The sequence below is a fragment of the Poecilia reticulata genome, chromosome 2 (assembly GCF_904066995.2).
Source record: "Poecilia reticulata chromosome 2, P_reticulata-male-v2, whole genome shotgun sequence".
NCBI classification, from domain to species: Eukaryota; Metazoa; Chordata; class Actinopteri; order Cyprinodontiformes; family Poeciliidae; genus Poecilia; species Poecilia reticulata.
The window spans coordinates 1,505,836-1,525,763 of NC_088831.1; the positions used below are offsets into that span (position 1 = coordinate 1,505,836).

At 40.0% G+C, this 19,928-nt stretch overlaps 1 protein-coding gene across 11 annotated transcripts in view; it reads left to right on the forward strand.

Moving 5' to 3' along the window:
* Positions 1-295: 295 nt before the first annotated feature.
* Positions 296-19,928, forward strand: part of hecw2b (HECT, C2 and WW domain containing E3 ubiquitin protein ligase 2b) — a 71,913-nt gene continuing 52,280 nt past the window's right edge. For 6 of the 11 annotated variants that reach the window (XM_008430603.3, XM_008430617.3, XM_008430611.3 and 3 more), the window contains exons 1-8: positions 303-865; positions 6,353-7,625; positions 10,670-10,777; positions 16,126-16,220; positions 16,908-16,983; positions 18,372-18,541; positions 18,740-18,885; positions 19,804-19,904. In XM_008430603.3, the coding sequence (XP_008428825.1) occupies positions 7,220-7,625; positions 10,670-10,777; positions 16,126-16,220; positions 16,908-16,983; positions 18,372-18,541; positions 18,740-18,885; positions 19,804-19,904 (1,102 nt within the window). In that variant the 5' untranslated portion in view covers positions 303-865; positions 6,353-7,219. Of the gene's footprint in view, positions 866-6,352; positions 7,626-10,669; positions 10,778-16,125; positions 16,221-16,598; positions 16,792-16,907; positions 16,984-18,371; positions 18,542-18,739; positions 18,886-19,803; positions 19,905-19,928 lie in introns of those variants that run through there. The other 5 variants (XM_081614483.1, XM_008430634.3, XM_081614503.1 and 2 more) reach the window with 5 other exon arrangements.

A 19,928-nucleotide genomic window follows, 5' to 3' on the forward strand; every position in this document is an offset into this window, starting at 1 on the left:
TTGGCTTCATCAGATCGTGATCTGCAGCTCTCCATGGTCTGTACATACCTGGAGGATGTGATTCTGGGGTTTCTGTGCTGACGTCAATATAAAAGCTATAAGTTGCTTCCTCACAGGAAATAATGCACTTTTTAACTCACTCCAGTTCAGCAAAACCAACCTAGATGCAAAGTGGGGGAAAATGTTTTTAAAGTAGCTTCTCTTAAATAGAAAATCCCTTCAGACAGTGTTTATTCTGTGTTTTCTCTTATTTCTCTCTTACACTGCAGGTCTTCCAGAGCATATTTTGTGGCCAGTTGAAGTCCACGCCCCTCAGTTTTGGAACTCCGGGGTGGAAGTGGAGGTAGGATGTGTTCGCTCTGTTATTTTGAGCTGATCCGCTCTGACACTATGAATTTCTACAAGACCTGTTTTGAAGTCCTGAGCAGATGTTTTAAAGCTAACATGTAGTTGGGAAAAGCTTTGGGCCTCCAGCTTTCAGCAGTCCGGGGATGAGTGGGATTGAAGTAGACCGAGACGGGAGGCGGACAAAGTGGAAACATTAAAGCATCTCCTCCCTACATGGAAGCCGTGTAACGTTACCGTGGAGTAAACGAAAGTGATCTAAAACTGGACCTTTAACAAAGGAAATCATTTTGGACGTGCTCGTTTCTGCTTTAAGCTCCGGTTCGGACAACCGGGAAGCTGCAGGGCTGCGCCCCGTTTCAGGAGCCGCACATCCCGCCTGCAACCATAGGATGGTGCCGGTGATGTGCGGGCCTGTGGAGATCCGCCATTTATGACTGGAGATTGATCGACTTATTAGTGGCATCTTTTCGGCGCACCATGGGTTTAGTAAGCACCATCTGAGTCCTGCTAAAAAAAGGTGAGGAGATTCATGCATCAATGACAGGCTGTGGGTTTTACAGAGATTTAAAATCAGATTTACTGGTTGAGCTTCGTGCATTTAATGGTTTCTGAGCTAAAACGAGTTGCACTGGTTTACTGGTTCTTTGTACCGCGTTGGTGTTGCTTGCAGATGAAGTAATGCTAAAAGCTGGAAGAAGCACTGACAGAAAAACTAAAGTCAGCTTGACAGGTGATGCATGTAGCACATCCGTGGGCTGGGTGGAGATCTGCACCCAACATTAGAAAATGTGCTTCTACATCTCTCACCAGTATAGAACTCACTGATTTAAGGCAGCAGAAAAACATGTATTATTTAAAACACAATCCAGCTTTCTCTTATTCCAGAGTGTTACAGAAACCTGAGCAGGCCTTGCTTGGTCAGGTCTGACCAGACAGCTGGCCTTTTTCACTTCCTGTATTCAAGTAAAACGCTCACTAACAAAGACCACAACTTTTGAAGTTCGGACCAATCACAGAAATCTGCAGAAAAACTAACCATGTCCAATCTAAGCACATATACTTTCAGTGATCACAATTCAATTCTATTTTAACCTTAAAAGATTTTAAAAGCTGCAGAGATTTGTCCCCACTGACTGTACAGGCGTTTCTCAGTTCATTGGGATATCATCAAAAAAGGTTTTCTTCAGTTCAAATAGTGAAGATTGTGTTTTACATACATTTCTTGTTTGGACTGATAGAGTCAATACAAAATTAAGTGATACAAAAGAAAACTTCTGCACTGTGTAAAGAATAGCACAAAAAGCTATAAGACAAGTAAAACGCTGACTAACAAAGACAAGTTGGTGGCGTGTGTAAGATTCAGAGCAGAGGAATTCACTTTATCCCAACATACAAACTGGCACACAGGGATGTAATGGTTGTGTTGGGACAGGAAACTGTCGTCTCATTGTTCTTCAATCACGCTACATCTATTTGGGGACTTTGGCTGCGGGTCAACAGTCCAGACTGAGGTGGGGCAGGACACAAAACCTACATGTTACTGCAACTGCTTAGGAAAATAATGGAGTTATTTTGAAAAACATACGATTGTTGCTTACACATAGCTATTATTCCTCCCTGTCTGAAATGAAATCAGACTAAAGCAAGCAAAGAAATATTAAAATTTCCAAAATTATTTCTATTTCCTAAATGCAGGACAAGGAAATAATTTTTTTTAGGTTTTATTGCCTTTGTCATTCTGTAAGTTTCCATTCATGTAAAATACTAGTTTACAACAGCACTAAGTCAAATTCTAGTTTTACCTCATTAGAATTTGGCTATTTAACTTCCAGTACTTTGCAAAACTTCTTACAGCCATTAAACTTTTTCACATTATCTCACGTAACCGTCACAAATTTTACTGTATAGACCAACATAAACAGCATTTAATGAAGTGGAGAAAAAGGAAAGTAATACTTGAGTGAATATATTGACACAACAGTATTAGTTGTGCGCTCCACAAATCTGGTGGTTATAAAATAGTAAGAAAGTTATTTGCAGTTTACCACAAATCATCTGAGGGGGAACTGCTGATGTGGAGGAAAAGGTTCTGGTCAGAGGTTTTAATGAAGAACTTAAAGGTACCTCATGATTTGTCAGACCAATGATCATGTGAATGATCACAGGAACATATTTGTTATATTACTGTTCTTAATACTGGACATATAATGAGGAATATTAACACCTGTGTTTTTTTATTTTAATTAAGTTGAAAATGTTGCTAATGGCTGAATTATTTGGGGGCGTCGGTCTTTGGATTTCTGACATGTCTTTCACCCGTTGTATAAAATTGACTATAACTTTTCTGTAAGTAATTAAATAAATAAAACCCTTTTTTACATAGATGTATGAGAAAAGATGGGTATTTTTAGATTTCATTTAGTAGCAGCAGTTCTGTCTCACAACCGAAGAAACTGAATGACACAATAAATGCCACTTGCTAATATTAATCAGACTATTGTCTATTCTTATGCTAAAACCCCCTAATTTCTATCTAGTTCCTCTAGTAACCTGATTAGTGGACATTTTTTGGACAGATGGATGTAAACAAAGCCAGGGCTCTAGCTGCAGATTGAAACTGTTACAACGGTGGATTAGGAAACGCCATCTGTCAACACTAAGTTTCTCTTCACCATTCCCTGGATTAACCTTGGTGCAGGATCAAAGACTCTTAATCTCCTGGAGAGCTTCAACTTTCCATTTCTAAAGAAAAGTGGTGGTCTAGTTATTCTACTGCTATAGTGTTTTGTTATTTTCAGAAGAAGCGGAAACTGTTGAAGCACTTTGTGATGACATCAGACGGCATCCAGATAGCAGAGGAGGAGCTCACTCTTGTGCTATTTTAAAACTTATCTGGCCAGATGTGTTTATGTGTGTGGAGGCTGTTAATAACTGCTGCACCAATGGAGTCGAGGCTATTGCTCAGATATAAGCAATGTGCTAGTGTCCCTTAATGACTAGTGACCGCCCCACGCCGAGTAACTGGATGCCATCAAGAATTTACAAAAAAAAAACGACCAGTGAGTGTTCTGTATCACTACTGAGTAATTTTAGCTCGCATTGCAGGGTTGTTTTAATTCAGCTACATTGAATGTTTAATGTTTGGCATTATAATAAGCATTATAATAAGTTTGATCTTTGACTAGGCCACTCCAAAACCTTAATTTTTCTTTATTTGAGCTGTTCATAGATGGACTTTGTGGTATTGGTTAGATCATTCTTTCAAAGCGTCACACATAGATGGTCATGCAGGTTCTTGCAAGGTGCCTGAAGTGACAGCCGCCTTTCAAGAACGCAAAACATCACACTACCACCGCCATTTAAGTATGTGGTGTTCTTTTTCTGATATTTGTTAGTTTTATACAGATGTAATGGGACGTCCACCTTCCAAAGAAAATCCACAGAATACCGACCGACCGACCAATTAATTTAATTAATTAATTAATTAATTAATTAATTAATTAATTAATTAATTAATTAATTAATTAATTAATTAATTAATTAATTAATTAATTAATTAATTAATTAATTGTATCTGTATAACTCTTTTCAACAACAACAAGGCATTTCAAAGTGCTTTACATAATAAAAACACAAAAATACCAAGTCATAGAACACACTTTGATTAACATTACATTTTGCAAATCAGATTATTGATTAATGTTTCACAATTAGGTTTCAAAAGCAACTCTAACCAGCTGAGTTTTTAGTCTAGATTTAAAGTCACTCTGTGTTTCAGCTGTTTTGCAGTTTTCTGGAAGTTTGTTCCAGATTTGTGGAACAAATCTGTTTGGTTCTGGTTCTGGGCATGCAGATCAGACTAGAACCAGAAGACCTGGAGGGTCTGGAAGGTTGGTACAACAACAGCAGATCTTTAATAAATTGTGGTCCTAAGTAGGGGTGTAGTGATACAGTAATTTCACTATACGATATACAATATTCTCACGATACGATATGTATCACGATATTTGTTTAGCGATACAATTCGGTATGATTCAGTGCATTTTTACGATTTTCTGAAATAATTTAGAAGGACAGTGATTTTAGTGACATTTTGTGTTCCATAGACTTGAATTTAGTTAACTGAAAACTGATTAAAAGCACCAACTACAAAATACCGGACTCTGATTGGACAGTCTAACAGTCTGCAGCTGGACAAAACAAATCAAAGATGCAGTGAGAGAATTAGTTTCTGTCATTTAATTCATATGGATTTGACATAAAACTCAAAAGTTTAAACGGTAATCCAGGAGCAGAGTGGGGAGATTATCACCTCTGTAGACTCTCAATATGCAAATGATTGCACTTATGTTTTTTCTTTTGGACACTGTGGCTGCAGTTTTTTGGACTATGGGGAAAAGGCTTTTCTACCTTGGCTTCCGGAGTTAGCCGTGGCTGTAAGCTGCTTTCTTCTAACTGCCAAGGTAGTGGCTCCGCCTGACCCCGTAGTGATCGACTCCCTGCAGCTGCAGCGCCGCTATTCTCCTGCTTGGATCTCTGAGTAGCTGCCTCTCAGACTGCCAGGATCTCATCGTTCTCTCAGTCTCTGATACTCTTTGTCTGTTGCTAATAAGAATTATTGATCAGCTGTTCTTATGGAAAACCTCACTGAGCCGCTGATTCCGGCTGGGGACTTTTCCTCTTCGTCTTCCTGCTCAAAACAGCCCCGCTGCGCGCCCGCTGCGCGCCCGCTGCGCGCCCGCTGCGCGCCCGCTGCGCGCCCGCTGCGGATGTTATTAACCCATGTTCATTCTTCAGGTAATCCTTTATATACAGAACAGAAACCGCTCAGCAAAAAACTGATTATGAAGTGAATGCTACCAGTCGAAATTTGCATTAATTTCGCGACCTCACTGCTTTTGCAGCTGCTCCGTTCCGCTTCTCTTTCACGTTTACTTGCGCAACTTTACTTCGTTTCTCAGCAACAAAATACAGCCCATCGATTTTACATTTCCAAAAAACACAGGAATCTAATGTTTTGTACGTTTGGAAGCTCATTCCCTCTCACATAATCGGAAAAGCCGGGAATGGCGGCGCTTTTGACATTTCTCTGACATTCGGAAAAATATGGTTTACTAATTTTAGCATAACTCCGGTTATACTTGGTCTATTAACACAATTTAAAAGTTGGTGTGTAGTTTATAATGTGCACTTTAAGCTCAAGTTGAAAGTGAGACTGAGGGAGGCGGAGTCTTACTGCTACGCCGTAACAAACTAGACGTTAAAAAGAGCTATAAGGCTATGGACCCCTATGGTCTGACGGATCGATACTCGCGGATGAAAAATCGATACTTTCCTAGTGCTGAAAATATCGATACATATCGCCAAATCGATGTATTTATACAGCCCTAGTCCTAACGCATTTAGTGATTTATAAACTAACAGTATTTTAAAGTCTACACTACACTACTACTACACGTCAAGTATAAAAACCACGCGTCACTTGTGCACAACACAAAATGTTAAATGTTTTTCAGTAACAGCCTGATGGCATAAATGACACGCTCACCCTCCTGGCCAGTTCAATGTGTTAACTATAGACCTAGCTTTAGCCTGGTGGGAAGGCAAGTAATGCCTGGCAGCCCACCAAGCTTACAATGTACTGGGGGGAAACCTTGGATAGTTTTGGTACCTACATTGGTTGAATTGTCACAATTTGGTAGAACGCTATAGGGACTAGTTGCCAAAGGTTTGTGTTTCTTTGAGAACCCAGCAGAGAAGTAATTGTTAGAGACAGACAGGTTTTTCATACCAGCTCCAAAGTTTTTGGATAAACAAGCTTTCACTTACACCCACAGACTAGAATTTACTTGATTTGATTGTAGCTTACATATGTATTAATCCTGCCCAGAGTTCATTGTATGCAGTATTTGTCTTGCTTGATTTAACTGTCTGTTGAAAATATTTATTAGAATTATTCTGATTAGGTCCCTTCTTCTCTTCCTTCAATCCCTCTCTCCTGTAGGTTTTACCTTCCTTTCGGTGTGGATAACCCTACCTTCAGTCTCCCCTACCTGGACCGAAGAGTTGGATCATTCTGAATTTCTCTGCTTTTCTTTCCCTAATTCCCCATCTCAGCTACCTCCATTCTGTTCTCCTAACCTCATAATGCTTAGGTTAGGAGGGCCACAGTGTGGCTCTTCACTGCCAGACATCTATGGTAAATGGTAAATGGACTGAACTTATATAGCGCTTTATCCAATCCTTTTTGACAACTCAAAGCGCTTTACACTAGAGTCACATTCACCCATTCGCACTCACATTTTTACAGCTCGGTAGGCAATTTGGGGTTAAGTGCCTTGCCCAGGGGCACTTCGACATGTGGTACTGGAATCAAACCTACAACCTTCCGATTGCAAAACGACTACTCTACCCACAGAGCCACAGTCGCCATCTGTGACAAATACTGACATGAAGTTTGATATAAGGGTCAATAAAAGAGTCCAATAGTTTTAATTCCATATGATCATCTGAATGAATTGAACGTGAGTCCTCTCCCTTTCCCAAAGGAATACCAGCAGCACCAAAGACTTCCTTGTTTAGGTAATCCTAATTTGTATGGTTATGCTGGACTTTCCCTACTTCTAAATTTTCTTCAGTTTCAGTTAGATAGGGACAACTCCTAGTGCCTTCTTCTGTTGAACCCACTCCATTAACTTCCATCATTCGGCCGTCCCTCACAACCGCAGTACTCCCCCCTCGCCCCCGTCCCCACTCATCCTCTAACTCCTCTTCCCCATCCCCCCCTCTCCACCATCACCACTTCCCTCAGTCCCACTTCCACGAACAGCTATCTTCGCCTCCTGCTTTCTCTTCTGCCCCAGCCGTGGGCATGGCAGCGGCTGCTACTGCATCCACCTCTTCTGCATCGCCTCCACTACAGGCAGCCTCGGCGCCCAACAGCAGTGCCCACGAGCACCTGCTGGCGGTGCGCCGCCGTGCTCCACACAGTCGGCCGTACACAGTGGGACTGGACAACCTCAGCAGTTTGTCGGTACAGGTAACAGCGGGATCCTCAGCTTCATCGTCCTCTGCTGCGCCATCTGGAACCCAGCTGGAATCAGCTGGGCTGGGACTCCAGAGGGCCAATAGTGACACGGATCTTGTGACCTCTGAAAGCCGCTCATCACTTACGGCATCCACATACCAACTGACTCTTGGCCAAGGCCACCTGGTGATCTCATGGGACATAAAGGAGGAAGTGGATGCCACTGATTGGATCGGCCTTTATCACATCGGTGAGCTACTGAAACTCTAAAGGGTTTGGTGCAACAAATGAATACTGTAAACCAGGGGTGGGCAATCCCAGTCCTTGTGGCCCAGTGACCTGCAAAGTATATAGATTTATATACTTTGCAGGGTATATATTAAATTACAAGCACTTCACCTGCTGGGGTCTGAATGTACAGTGCCTCACAAATTCCTCCTGGACCCCATCTTCAGAGAAATCTGCTCTAGTTCATCAGTCAGTTGACTCTGCGAGTTTTATTTTGTTTTAAATAACCCAGCATTCTGTACTGTGCTGAGCGGTCCGGGTGTGAGTTTTTCCGAGGATCTTTTAGCGTGGTTTCGCTTCTCCGAAACGGATAGATGTTATGTCTGCCTCGCTCCTCCTGAGTGCCACTCTCCATCTGGGCGCAGGAGGGTAATGTCTTCCAGCTCCATTTCTTAAAATGGCAGGGTGAGTTAAGTTTAATTCTTGGAGTGGTGGAGCCGCGTCCGCATTGGTTGCGCAGCAGGCTATGCATGTTGCGGTCTGATTAATTTCTACACTTTTATTTATTTCCTCAAGATAAGGGTGTCCTCTGTTTAGACCAGTGTTTCTCAACTCTTCAACACGCTGTCAGCTCCCGGTCAGAAAGACGCTTTTAGTTCAGTGTCCATGAGATGATACTCAGAAAGGATATTTTTATTGATTAATTTTAGTTGCCTCTGCGATGAAATCTCTGCATAAAGTCTATAATGCCTGCCCATGTGGACCAGTCAAGACTGTGAAATATTACCTGTCAAAATGACCTTTAAAAAAACGCTCAGATATGGAAAATATTCCGTTAACGAGACCTCTGACATATATATTGTTGAGAAAACGAGTAATTTTCTACCTGTTGCTCGTTGTTAGCAGTTAAAAGACAGTTCCACCCCAGTGATGGGACTAGCTGTTTTAGCCCAATTACTTTTATATCAAAGCAGGTTCTTTACTGTCTGATGTGTTTTGGCGCACTGTTCAGAGGTGGTCTCTCCTGCACACAAACAGCACCACTCATTACGTGCTTTTTGTACGCCAGAGACCATGCAGGTGTTACCAAGGCCAGGGATGAATTTATCTACTGTCTATCCTCCCTTTCCCAGGGTAGGAACAATAGATATGTTAATTTCATACAGAATGAAAATGGGACCGAAGTTGATCAACTATTCATGTTTTTCATCCTTTCAAACTGCCTCAAACTGTTTCCTGGACCGCACAGAGCTCTCCTGACCTCTCCTGACCTCTCCTCTGACCCAGTGCATTAAGCAGCAGATTTTGATTATAAGAGTGAATATAGATGTTCCATATAATATCTTCAGACTCCTATGAAACAAACATGAACAGTTTCAATACCAAAACATATGTTAGATTCAATACATTTTTCAGATGAATATATGACTTATACACTGTTAAGAATGTGATCTAATATAAAAAACTATGATTAGACTAATTTTAATCAAATCATGATTATTACATCTAAGAAAATGTTCTGATTAAGTTATGTACTGATTAAACCCCGAGTCCAAATCTAACTTAAATTGAGGCCCACTCAAAACAATCATGATCAGTCTAATATTTCAATATATGCCAAAGTTAAACATAATTAAAATTAGCATAATTAAACCATTATTTCCAACATATAGAATAATTGGATAAATCATTCTTTTATAAGCTTCTCAAAAACAATTTGCCAGAATTTTGAACCACTCCTCTTGACAGAACTGTTATGTCGGGTTCGTTGCCCTCGTTGCTCATACACGTCTTCAGTTCTTCCCATTGATATTTTCTGGGACTGAAATTGGGACTTTGTCCCGGCCACTCCACTAAGTGTGTGTGTCTCAATGAGGCTAGCACTTCTGCACCCTGTCATTTAACTCCATTCTTCCTTGGAAAGCTGTTCAAACTGGATGGTGTGTTTGTGGTGATGTGGTTTCACTCCAAACAAAGTATTTTATCTGAGAGCCAAATGCCTCAATTTTAGTCTCATCAGACCAAAGAGCTTTCTTGGACTTGACTATGGAGGCGCCCACACACATCTTACTCTATTCTGTTGAATTATGTCAGTCAACTTAAAAGGGGTTAATAATTAGCCAGTCACTTATTTTATGTTATTTTTTTAAATTTGTCATTATTTTGTAGAAATCAGTTTTACTGAAAATTGTTTTGTAAACCATAACTTAAGATAATTTTTTACTATGCAAATTCAAGATTTGCATAGTAAAAAAAAACTAGTGATACATCCACACAATTACTCTCCTCTATCAAAACCCATCCATCCATTTTCTTTACACCCTTGTCCCTCAGTGGGGTCAGGAGGTGCTGGTGCCTCTCCAGCTAACGTTCCGGGCGAGAGGCGGGGTCACCCTGGACAGGTCACCAGTCTGTCACAGGGCAACACAGAGACACACACACACACTCACACCTAGGAACAATTTGGAGAGATCAATTAACCTGACAGTCATGTTTTTGGACTGTGGGAGGAAACCGGAGAACCCGGAGAAAACCCACCATGCAGGGAGAACATGGAGACTCCATACAGAAAGACCAGGGCCGGGAATTGAACCCAGAACCTTCTTGCTGCAAGGCAACAGCTCTACCAACTGCGCCACTGTGCAGCCCATCTTTATCATTGTGATCTAAAATGTTAATATGTATGGAAGAGGATAACTATGTAAAAGGGAATGAAGGGTCTAGATTTATATTGCCAGTAGAAATGTAATCCCTCTGCTTAGTGCATGACCAGCTAAATGCCAAATATATATTGCCAAAGTCTAATATTTATGTTTTCACATTTATGGCCCAGCTATGAAGGTAAACGGATAGACACAGGAGTTTAATCAGGCTTTATGAAACCAAACATAAACGAATTAGCTTTCTTTTTTACTTGATCAGGACAGATGTGGGTAGTGTTTTTTTTTAAGTTTAGTAGAAATCAGGAGTCCATATGACAGTTTGCTTATTGTAATAAATGTTAGAATCCAGGATTTGTGCACTAAAAATACAACTTTTTAATAAATTACGTTGTGTTTTTTACAGATGAGACATGTGTGGCCAACGTCTGGGAGTCCAAGAACCGTGGAGTAAATGGTACTCAAAAAGGACAGGTTTTGTGGAGACTGGAGCCTGAGCCCTACTTCATGGAGGGTAAGTGAGTTTAATCAAGGCCGTAACTCCAGTTTTGCTGTTGACCTGAATGAAAACTTGCTTGTTAAACTGTTGGATTATGTGAAATCCATTATTGAAAATTATGTGCCATTTTGATGGAATTACTTCTCTTCAGCGATTATCATTTAGTTGTTTTACTGGAAAAAAAAATATTAAAAAGCCCGTTTTTATAACAGTTTAAAATCTTTATGTTGTGCACACAAACATCTCAGTTTGACATTTTACTTACAAGACCTGCCTTTAACTAGATTCCTTCAAAGTGTCCAAAATGTATCCATTAGCAGCTTTTTAAAATGTATTTAAAATATTCAGAAGAAAATGCAGCTTGAAGTTGAAATGCTACTTAAAAATGCTAATGACTGGCATTTGCAAAGCATTCAATCCATCAGCAACATTCATTTTGCTAGCCACTGATTGGGTGTAACCCTCAACAGCAGAGATGAGGTAAATTGTAGCTGTCAGTTTCTGCTACTGTGATTATTAAAACATATTAATATTTGATGTTTGTACTATTAAATCAGGCAGTTATAGATATTTTTAGTGGGGGACTCAAGTATTTGTGGTTTTCAGCAGTTATGGTTCATAAAAAATATCACTGTGAAGTGAATCCTGGTCAAGAAGCAGAGCAATATGCATTTAAATGTAAAAATAGATGAGCAACATTTGAATTAGTTTTTTGCTTGATTTTTTTATTCTTGTTTGAAATCAGGGTGTTTTACTGTTAAATAAAATAGCTCAATGCTGAGTAAAACCAATTACTACGTTTGATTATGCAATTGATCCACAACTGAAAAACTAACATCATCTAATTGCTTTTATCTAAAACAAGTCATCTTACAGTGGCAGAAATTGCAGATGTTTTTTTTTAGTTATTTAGTATTATTTTAATTTTGTTTAAAACATTAAAGCAGATAAACTGAGTAGCAGTGAAGAACCTTGGGCCCAAATAACCTATTTTATACTGTTCTGATTTTTTACACAAAGCAACTTGTGACTCACCAAATTGAGACACTGAATTTGGTGAATTTGTTGTCTTCTCCTACTAGCATGTAGCTAGCTACTTCACAGATATGCTAGCATGTAGCTAGCTACTTCACAGATATGCTAGCATGTAGCTAGCTACTTCACAGATATGCTAGCATGTAGCTAGCTACTTCACAGATATGCTAGCATGTAGCTAGCTACTTCACAGATATGCTAGCATGTAGCTAGCTACTTCACAGATATGCTAGCATGTAGCTAGCTACTTCACAGATATGCTACCAGTAGTTTTGAAGGAGGGTTACCTTAGAGACAGGACTCTGGCTAAAATTAAAACCATGGAATTGTGAAAATTGAAATTAGGAAAATAAATTTACTTAATGGAAACAGGGCAATTAAAAAGCGAAACAAAAAAAAAACAAGGTTTTTACGAAAATGTTTTTGTGCTAGGATGAGGTGGTTTTTCGGTCATGTCAAAATAGATGTATTTTGCAAAACTGCAATGGAAACACTTCATTCACATCACATGAGTCATGTGATCAACAACTGGATGTTACTACTGGCAAAAGCAAAAAGAAGATGACAGAAAGTAGTAGAAGGATGATGGTGTGTTTTTGGTTTTGTTCTCGCACAAGAGCTCTCACAGAATCTCACAGTACATAAAAAGCTGTGTGTCATTCAAACGTTGAATCCATCGTTCTTCTGTAAAATTGCCGACTAGTTTCCCCAAAACACCAAAGTCGTAGCTGCTCCAAAGTATACGGTGCTTGTTGCTCCTTCACCTGAATAAGATGCTGACGTCTCCTCTGATGGATGAATTATGAATAATTATGGCACCTGTCGCTGCCATAATTTTAATGACACATAATGTAAATAAGCTTATTCACCTGTGATTGCAATTTAATTTCTTAATGAAAACACTGGTGAAATTGGGTTTTTTCGACATTAGCAACATATTGGAAACAATGGAAATGCACCTACTGGTGGGAGATATTTCTCCCATCACATTCATGAAGCTGAACTGGAAAGCTCCTTCAGTGAAAGACTGAAGGAGCTTTCAGTCTGTCACTCAGCAGGTTGGACACCCACCATACACCAACCATAAAAGATAGTCCCTGTTGCTCAAGGTGGTTCTTGATCTCGAGTGAGAGTGCATGACCCTTTGAGGTACCTAAGTGGGCTGGGAACCAATCGTGGTGGGCCTGCAGCCTCAAAGAGTGAATTCACCAACCCCAAAGGTGGTGGAGAATGACCGAGCTAAGATCCTGTGTGACTTCCAGATCCAGACATACAAAATGGTTCACAACTTAATGGAGAACCAACCGGACATTGTGGTGGTGGATAAAGAACAGAGGAAAGCCGTTGTGGTGGATGTAGCAATACCAAGTGATTACAACATCAGGAAAAAGGAGCAGGAGAAATTGGAGAAATACCAGGACCTCAGAGAGGAACTGGAAAAGACCTGGAAGGTGAAGACCACAGTGGTGCCTGTGGTCATCGATTAGAAGGAATACAGTTTTGTTATCAGATGAGAATAATTACATTTATTTAGTTATTTAAAACCAGTAATACAGAGGTTGTCCTTTCATGCCAGTGCTATAAGAACATCAGCAACATTGTTTTTAATTAATGTGCTATCAGTGGATTTGGCGCTGATGGCGGCTCCAGAAAAGTGAAGGTCTCTTGACATCCTGAAGTTGTGAACAAACTGGGATTCCTTGAAGGCAGAATAAAGAAATGCCCACTGGATGGTCTGCTGTGATAGTTTACCAACATCTGAAAACATATACAATAGAAATATTAGGAAAAACAAAAAAAAAACAAAACAAAAAAAAAAAAAAAAAAAAATATATATATATATATATATATATATATATATATATATATATATATATATATATATATATATATATATATATTTGCTTTGTATATTATTATTTTTAATTATGTCAAAAGCCTGCTTGCATGGTTAACATGAATTATTTGCCAGAGTTTTTTCTGAAGGCGGTACAGCCATCCTCAGCAGGCTAAAAATATGCCAAAGCAGTTACTATCCCAGTAGGTTGAATATGTGAGTGGACAGTTCTTATTACTTCTAGCCTGTCCGCTGAATCTGTCAGATAATCTTTTGCCACATAAATGGTTGCCTCTGGAAACACGATACCGTCTCTTTTCTTAGCACCATATCCTCTACTGTTCTTTATCCCTCCATACAGCTTAGTTGTCAGAATACATTTTCTGTCAAAGCTTTAAATATCTTAATTGAGCACAGAAATTTATTTATTTATTTATTTATTATGTCTAAATAAGTTTGCTACCCTTGTTAAATCATGGATTGACTGATTAGATACACTTTCGTTAAATTTCATGAGCCTGATTACTTGACCCATAGAATTAAAAAAATCCCTAAAGTAGAACATTAACTAAGCTGAAAGATCACGATTAGCAATAAATGAAAAAAAAAGTCAAAGATATTTGTTTTTCTAGCATTAAGGCTCATTCCATGTTTCCCTGCCAATATTTTAATTATCCCCTAGTTGAATAGAAAAGTCTTTAATAGACTTTTGAAGTCAACCAGTGGTTGTGGAGCTCTCAAATAGTCCGAGAGAGAGTTCCAGAGACGGAGGGCAGCCACAGCGAATGCCCGATCTCCCATGTTCCTTAATCTGGATCGAGGAAGGTGGAGGAAGTTGCAGTCTAGTGATCGTAGAGATTGGTGGATGAATGTGGAATGAGAAGGTCCTTCAGATAATCCGGTGAAGTTCTGTTTAAACACTGATGGGTAACGAGAGCAATTTTGTACTGAATTCTGTAGGTGACAGGAAGCCAGTGAAGGTCATGGAGAATCTGTGTAATACGGTCAGATCTACGTCCCTCAGTAGAATCCTGGCTGCGCTGTTTTGAATGTATTGAAGCTTCTGAAGATGTTTTTTGAGGATTCCAACAAACAGAGAGTTGCAGTAGTCGAGCCTGGAGGAGACAAAGGCATGGACGAGAGTCTCGGCATCAGAGAAAGAGAGAGATGGACGAATTTTGGAGATATTACGAAGATGAAAGAAACAAGTTTTAAATAGATGCTTAATGTGATTTTCAAATGTAAGATGAGAATCCATTCTAACTCCAAGATTTGTAACTGTGGTGGAAAGGGGGATGTCTTGTCCAGAAAAGAAAACAGTCGTCAAAGTTGAAGATTGAACCTGGTGAGGTGTTCCGATCAACATGGCCTCAGTTTTGGAGCAGTTTAACTGAAGAAAGTTCTGATTCATCCACATCCTCATCTCTTCAAGTGGTGAAGGCAGTGAGTGAAAATGGTGATGATGAAGCTCCAGTTCTAATGTAAAGTTGTATATCGTCGGCATAGCAGTGGAAGGAGATGTTGTGCTGATTAGTGATTTGACCCAAAGGCAGCATGTAGAGGGAAAATAGCAGGGGTCCTAGGACTGACCCTTGTGGGACACCACAGGAGACAGAGACAGCCTGGGACTTGGCCTTGCCAAGGCTAACACATTCCAGCCGATTGGAGAGGAAAGATTTAAACCAGTCCAGAACAGTGTCACATAGACCGACCTCCACATGAAGACGGTGTAGGAGGATATTATGGTCCACAGTGTCAAAGGCTGCAGTAAGATCTAGGAGGACAAGGAGAGAAGTAGAACCAGTATCAGCTGCCATGAGGACGTCGTTGGTAACTCTCAGCAAAGCGGTCTCAGTGCTGTGAGCAGAACGAAACCCAAACTGAAATTTCTCGTACAGAGAGTTTTGTTGTAGGTGGAGCTGCAGCTGAGCAGCAACAGCCTTTTCCAGCACTTTTGACAGGAAAGGGAGGTGAGAGATTGGACGGTCATTGGAAAGAACATCTCGATCCAAGGTAGATTCCTTTAGAAGAGGTTTGATGATAGCTGTTTTAAGAGGCAATGGAACATGACCAGATTTCAGTGATTTGTTTATTATTTGTGTAATTAGTGGGCTTATTGCAGCATGATTAGATTTTATGAGTGATGAAGGGAAGGGATCCAGGGCACATGATGATGGCTTCATTTTCTTGAGGACAGTCTCCACTTCACTCTCAGCAACATCGTCAAAGCAGCTCAGGGACCCATGATGTTCCAGGGTAGATGCCGGTCAAAGATCAGGGAGCTGAGATCTAATAGAGTTAACTTAGTTTTTGAAGAATGAGAGAAACTGGTTGCATTTTTGAGTCGAATCCTCAGCATAAGTTTGTTGAATTAGATTAAGGAGATGAGCTGTTTAGAGGGAGGGGGGATTATTGCAGACATGCCCAATTCTTCTGCTCTTTGAATGCTTTTCATGTACAGAAATTCTTTGGGGGGATTTTCTCTTTGCAGTTGAGACAAAGATCTGTTTCAAATATTATCATGGAATAAGTGGAGCATTAAGAGCAACAACTCCTTGCATCACTGTGAAGAACCCAGGAGTACCAGTAAGTGTGTGATTTAATACTTTATCATCCATATCCAAATTGCCTTTGTTTTGTTCCGTTGGTTGTCACTAGTACCACAACTTTGACGTTTTTGCTGCCATCAGCCAGCTTCCATCCTCTTATCAGCAATGAAAAATTATAAGTACAGTGTGTTGGAAACCCAGGTTTGGTGACTGACTTTTATTTGTCAGGCTTGAGTGATAAAAGATAGAAAAAGACAAAACACTAAGAACAATACCTTTTTTATTTTTCACCATTTTGTTATGGCTGTTTTTTTATCAGCATCTGTTGATTAAACTCAAAGTTACAACCTTGAGATGATTATATGAGTTGTTTCACAGAGAAATTGATCAGAAGAGCCGTAAGGCAAGACAGGGAAATCCAAAAGAGAAAACGTGGTTGTGACCATGGTCAAATAAAGAAGGAAATGCTGGGCTCACTCATGGGCTTTCAAAAGTCTGACACTGCCTGAGAGCTGAATATAACTGCTGGTGAACAGATGGATGACATGAGCATGAGTGACCTGTAGCACAGCAGCATGCAGGTGGATCAAATGAGATTGATTGCAGAGGTGAGAGCTGAGGAGGAAGACAGGCCAGAATCATAGCTGATTTTCTTTTGTTTTTGAATGTGAAGTGAGATTCAACTAAAATCACTTTTCCATGCATTTGTTTGTTTTTGAAATAGGTGAGAAGTGAAGGCCAAGTGGAGGAGCAGTCGGGAAGTGAACATTGTCGAAAACTTGTCAGCTTCACCCTGTCAGGTAAGAGGAATACATGCAGAGTCAAGTAAAGATAATTTGTAAAGCACATTTCAGGAACAAGGCAGTTCAAAGTAATTTACAGCATAAAAACAACACAATAAACTATTATGAAACAAGCAATATTCCATTTTGTCAAATGCCATCAAAATCAAGAATACTCTTTATCAAAGATATTGATTGATGTTTCAGTTATTATTAGTCAAATACAGATCCAGACAGCTGGGTTCTTAAACTTTATTTAAAAAACTCAATGTTTCAATGTTTCTGGACGTTTGGTCCAGATTGGTATTGCATAAAAACTGAATGTTGATTTGTTGTTTGATTCTGGTTCTGCAGCTGCAGCGCAGACTATAACAAGAAGACCTGAGTGGTCTTGAAGGTTGATACGACAAAAGATCTTTGATGTATTTTGGTTTTATGCTGTAAAGTGATTTATAAACTAACAGACTCGATTCAATTGGGGACCAAAATTGCTAAATTATTTTACATTTGATAGTGCAAACGCACTATCAAACGATTCAAACTAATTGAAAAAATTGTTTCCCTTCCTCGCCGGTGGTAGGAGGGGGAGCTCCTCCGGTCCCAAGCAGGAGGAGTTTAAGTATCTGGGGTTCTTGCTCACGAATGAGGGAAAAATAGAGCGGGAAATTGACAGATGGATTAGCGCCAGCATCTGCAGTGAAGCGAGCACTGTACTGGTCAATCTATGTTCCAACCCTCATCTGTGGTCATGAGCTTTGGGTCGTGACTGAAAGAGCGAGGTCCCGGATACAAGCGGCCGAAATGGGTTTTCTCCGTATGGTAGCTGGGTTTTTTTAGTCCGCATTAGAGTTTGATTGTGCATTCACACCTCCAAAAATGAACAGGACTTTCTAGAGAAAAGAACTAGAGTTCTATTAAAGCGGACTAAACAGGACTGGTGTGAATGCAGCCTAAAGTCTATTCTCTGAATGTCATGTACGTACTCTGTGCTTACGCGATGACATAATGAGTATTGTAGTTCAGGGGTATGAGCGCGAAGTTGGATGATGGACATTGTTCAATAAAGCAACTGGGGGGTTTTTTGTGTTGATTTAATTCAGTGTTCTGGATAATTTAGTAATAATGTGGGCACACAACACTGGGCTACAGGGAGCCAGTATAAGGACTTAGGAATGGAGGGGATTTGCTTCTGGATCAACTGCAGTTGTTTCATTGACTTTTTAGGCAGTAATGAGGTTGACTAAAGTCAAACATATGGACTAGTTTCTTTGGGATCTTTCAAAGAGTTTCTAGAATTTCTTTAATCCTAGAAATGTTCTTCAGGTGATAGAAAACCAACGTTATAATGCCAATGCTAGCACTATGGGTATTGACAAGAAAGATGCCTATAACTGCTACTGTTTCAGATATTCAGGCAGTGGGGTTGAAGAAGGGAATGTTTTTTAACCCTGACCCATACTTGAAGATGTCCATCCTGCCTGGGAAGAGGAGCGGCCTCCCCAAATTCACTCATCATGGCCAGGAGAGGCGCTCCACCATTATAGCCAATACCATCAACCCTGTGTGGCATGGGGAGGTAAGCCCCTTTGCTTTGATAAACTCATTCGCCCTGGTTGTGCATTTAAGACTTTGGATATCAGCAGATGTCCAATTCTTGAAAAATGTGTGTGTTAGTTTTTATGAAACTTTTTTTTACCTGTTCTGTCCGCCAGCCAATGTAACACTAAGAATTGCCAAGTGTCTAGTGAAACATTTGTATCTCTGTTTTCTGTAGAAGTACACCTTTGTGGCTCTCATGACTGATGTGTTGGAGATTGAAGTGAAGGATAAGTTTGCCAAGAGCCGACCAATTATCAAGCGCTTTCTGGGTCATCTGATCATCCCCGTGCAGAGACTTCTTGAGGGGCCAACAACAGTTGAGTGAGTTCACACCCAGACACAAAACTGTCCTGTACAACTGAAATGTCAAAAACGGTGGTTTTCAACCTTGATCCTTAAGGCACAAACTGAGTGTTTTACATGTGTCGCTGCTAAAATGACACATCTCTAGGGATAACAGAAATGTTCTAATCTTTAATTAGATAATAATTTAACTAGGTTTAGATTACTACAGGTCAGCAAAAGCTTGTTAATCTGCAGTCGATTGAAATCAGGTGAGCTGAAACAAGGAAACATCTAAAACATGCAGGGTGGTGTGCCTTGACGATTATGGTTTGAAAACTAAAGAACTGATGGAACCAAAGAACCCTTTCCACAGGGAATGCTTCATGTTGGCCTGTCTGTTGCTCTTGGAAACGTTCTATACATGCATCTCAATATTTATCATTAACCTCCTTTCCATTACAAATATGTACAGTGTTATGTCGACATTCCACTAATGTCAAAAAACAAAATTTCACAATTGTGGTGTTCCATTAAATAAGAAACGCAATTAAATTTACACCTGGATAAGTTTGTTTCAAACAATAAGTTATTAAACAACATACTATGCCGTTATCCTCCTACAACTCACTTTTGTCCTCTTTTGACCTTATCACATTAATTTATCTACTTTTCAGGAGAAAGTTCAGACAAAATGACTAGAAGTTTCCTAATTGAGGCTTGCAGATATTCATTCCTTCCAGTAGGAGCCAGACTGCCTTCATTTCAACTTCCAAACTAGCATAAGACATAATTACTGTACTTTAAAGAGCTTTATTTACCAGTCACACAGATAAACTGTGTGTGTGTGTGTGTGTGTGTGTGTGTGTGTGTGTGTGTGTGTGTGTGTGTGTGTGTGTGTGTGTGTGTGTGTGTGTGTGTGTGTGTGTGTGTGTGTGTGTGTGTGTGTGCCTGTAGGCGTCACCAGGTCAGCTATAACTTGTGTCGCCGCCTCCCGACAGACAATGTGAGCGGCCAGCTTCAGTTCAGAGTGGACATCACTTCCACCGGACAAGAAGGTGTGTTGCTGGTTTCAATCAGCA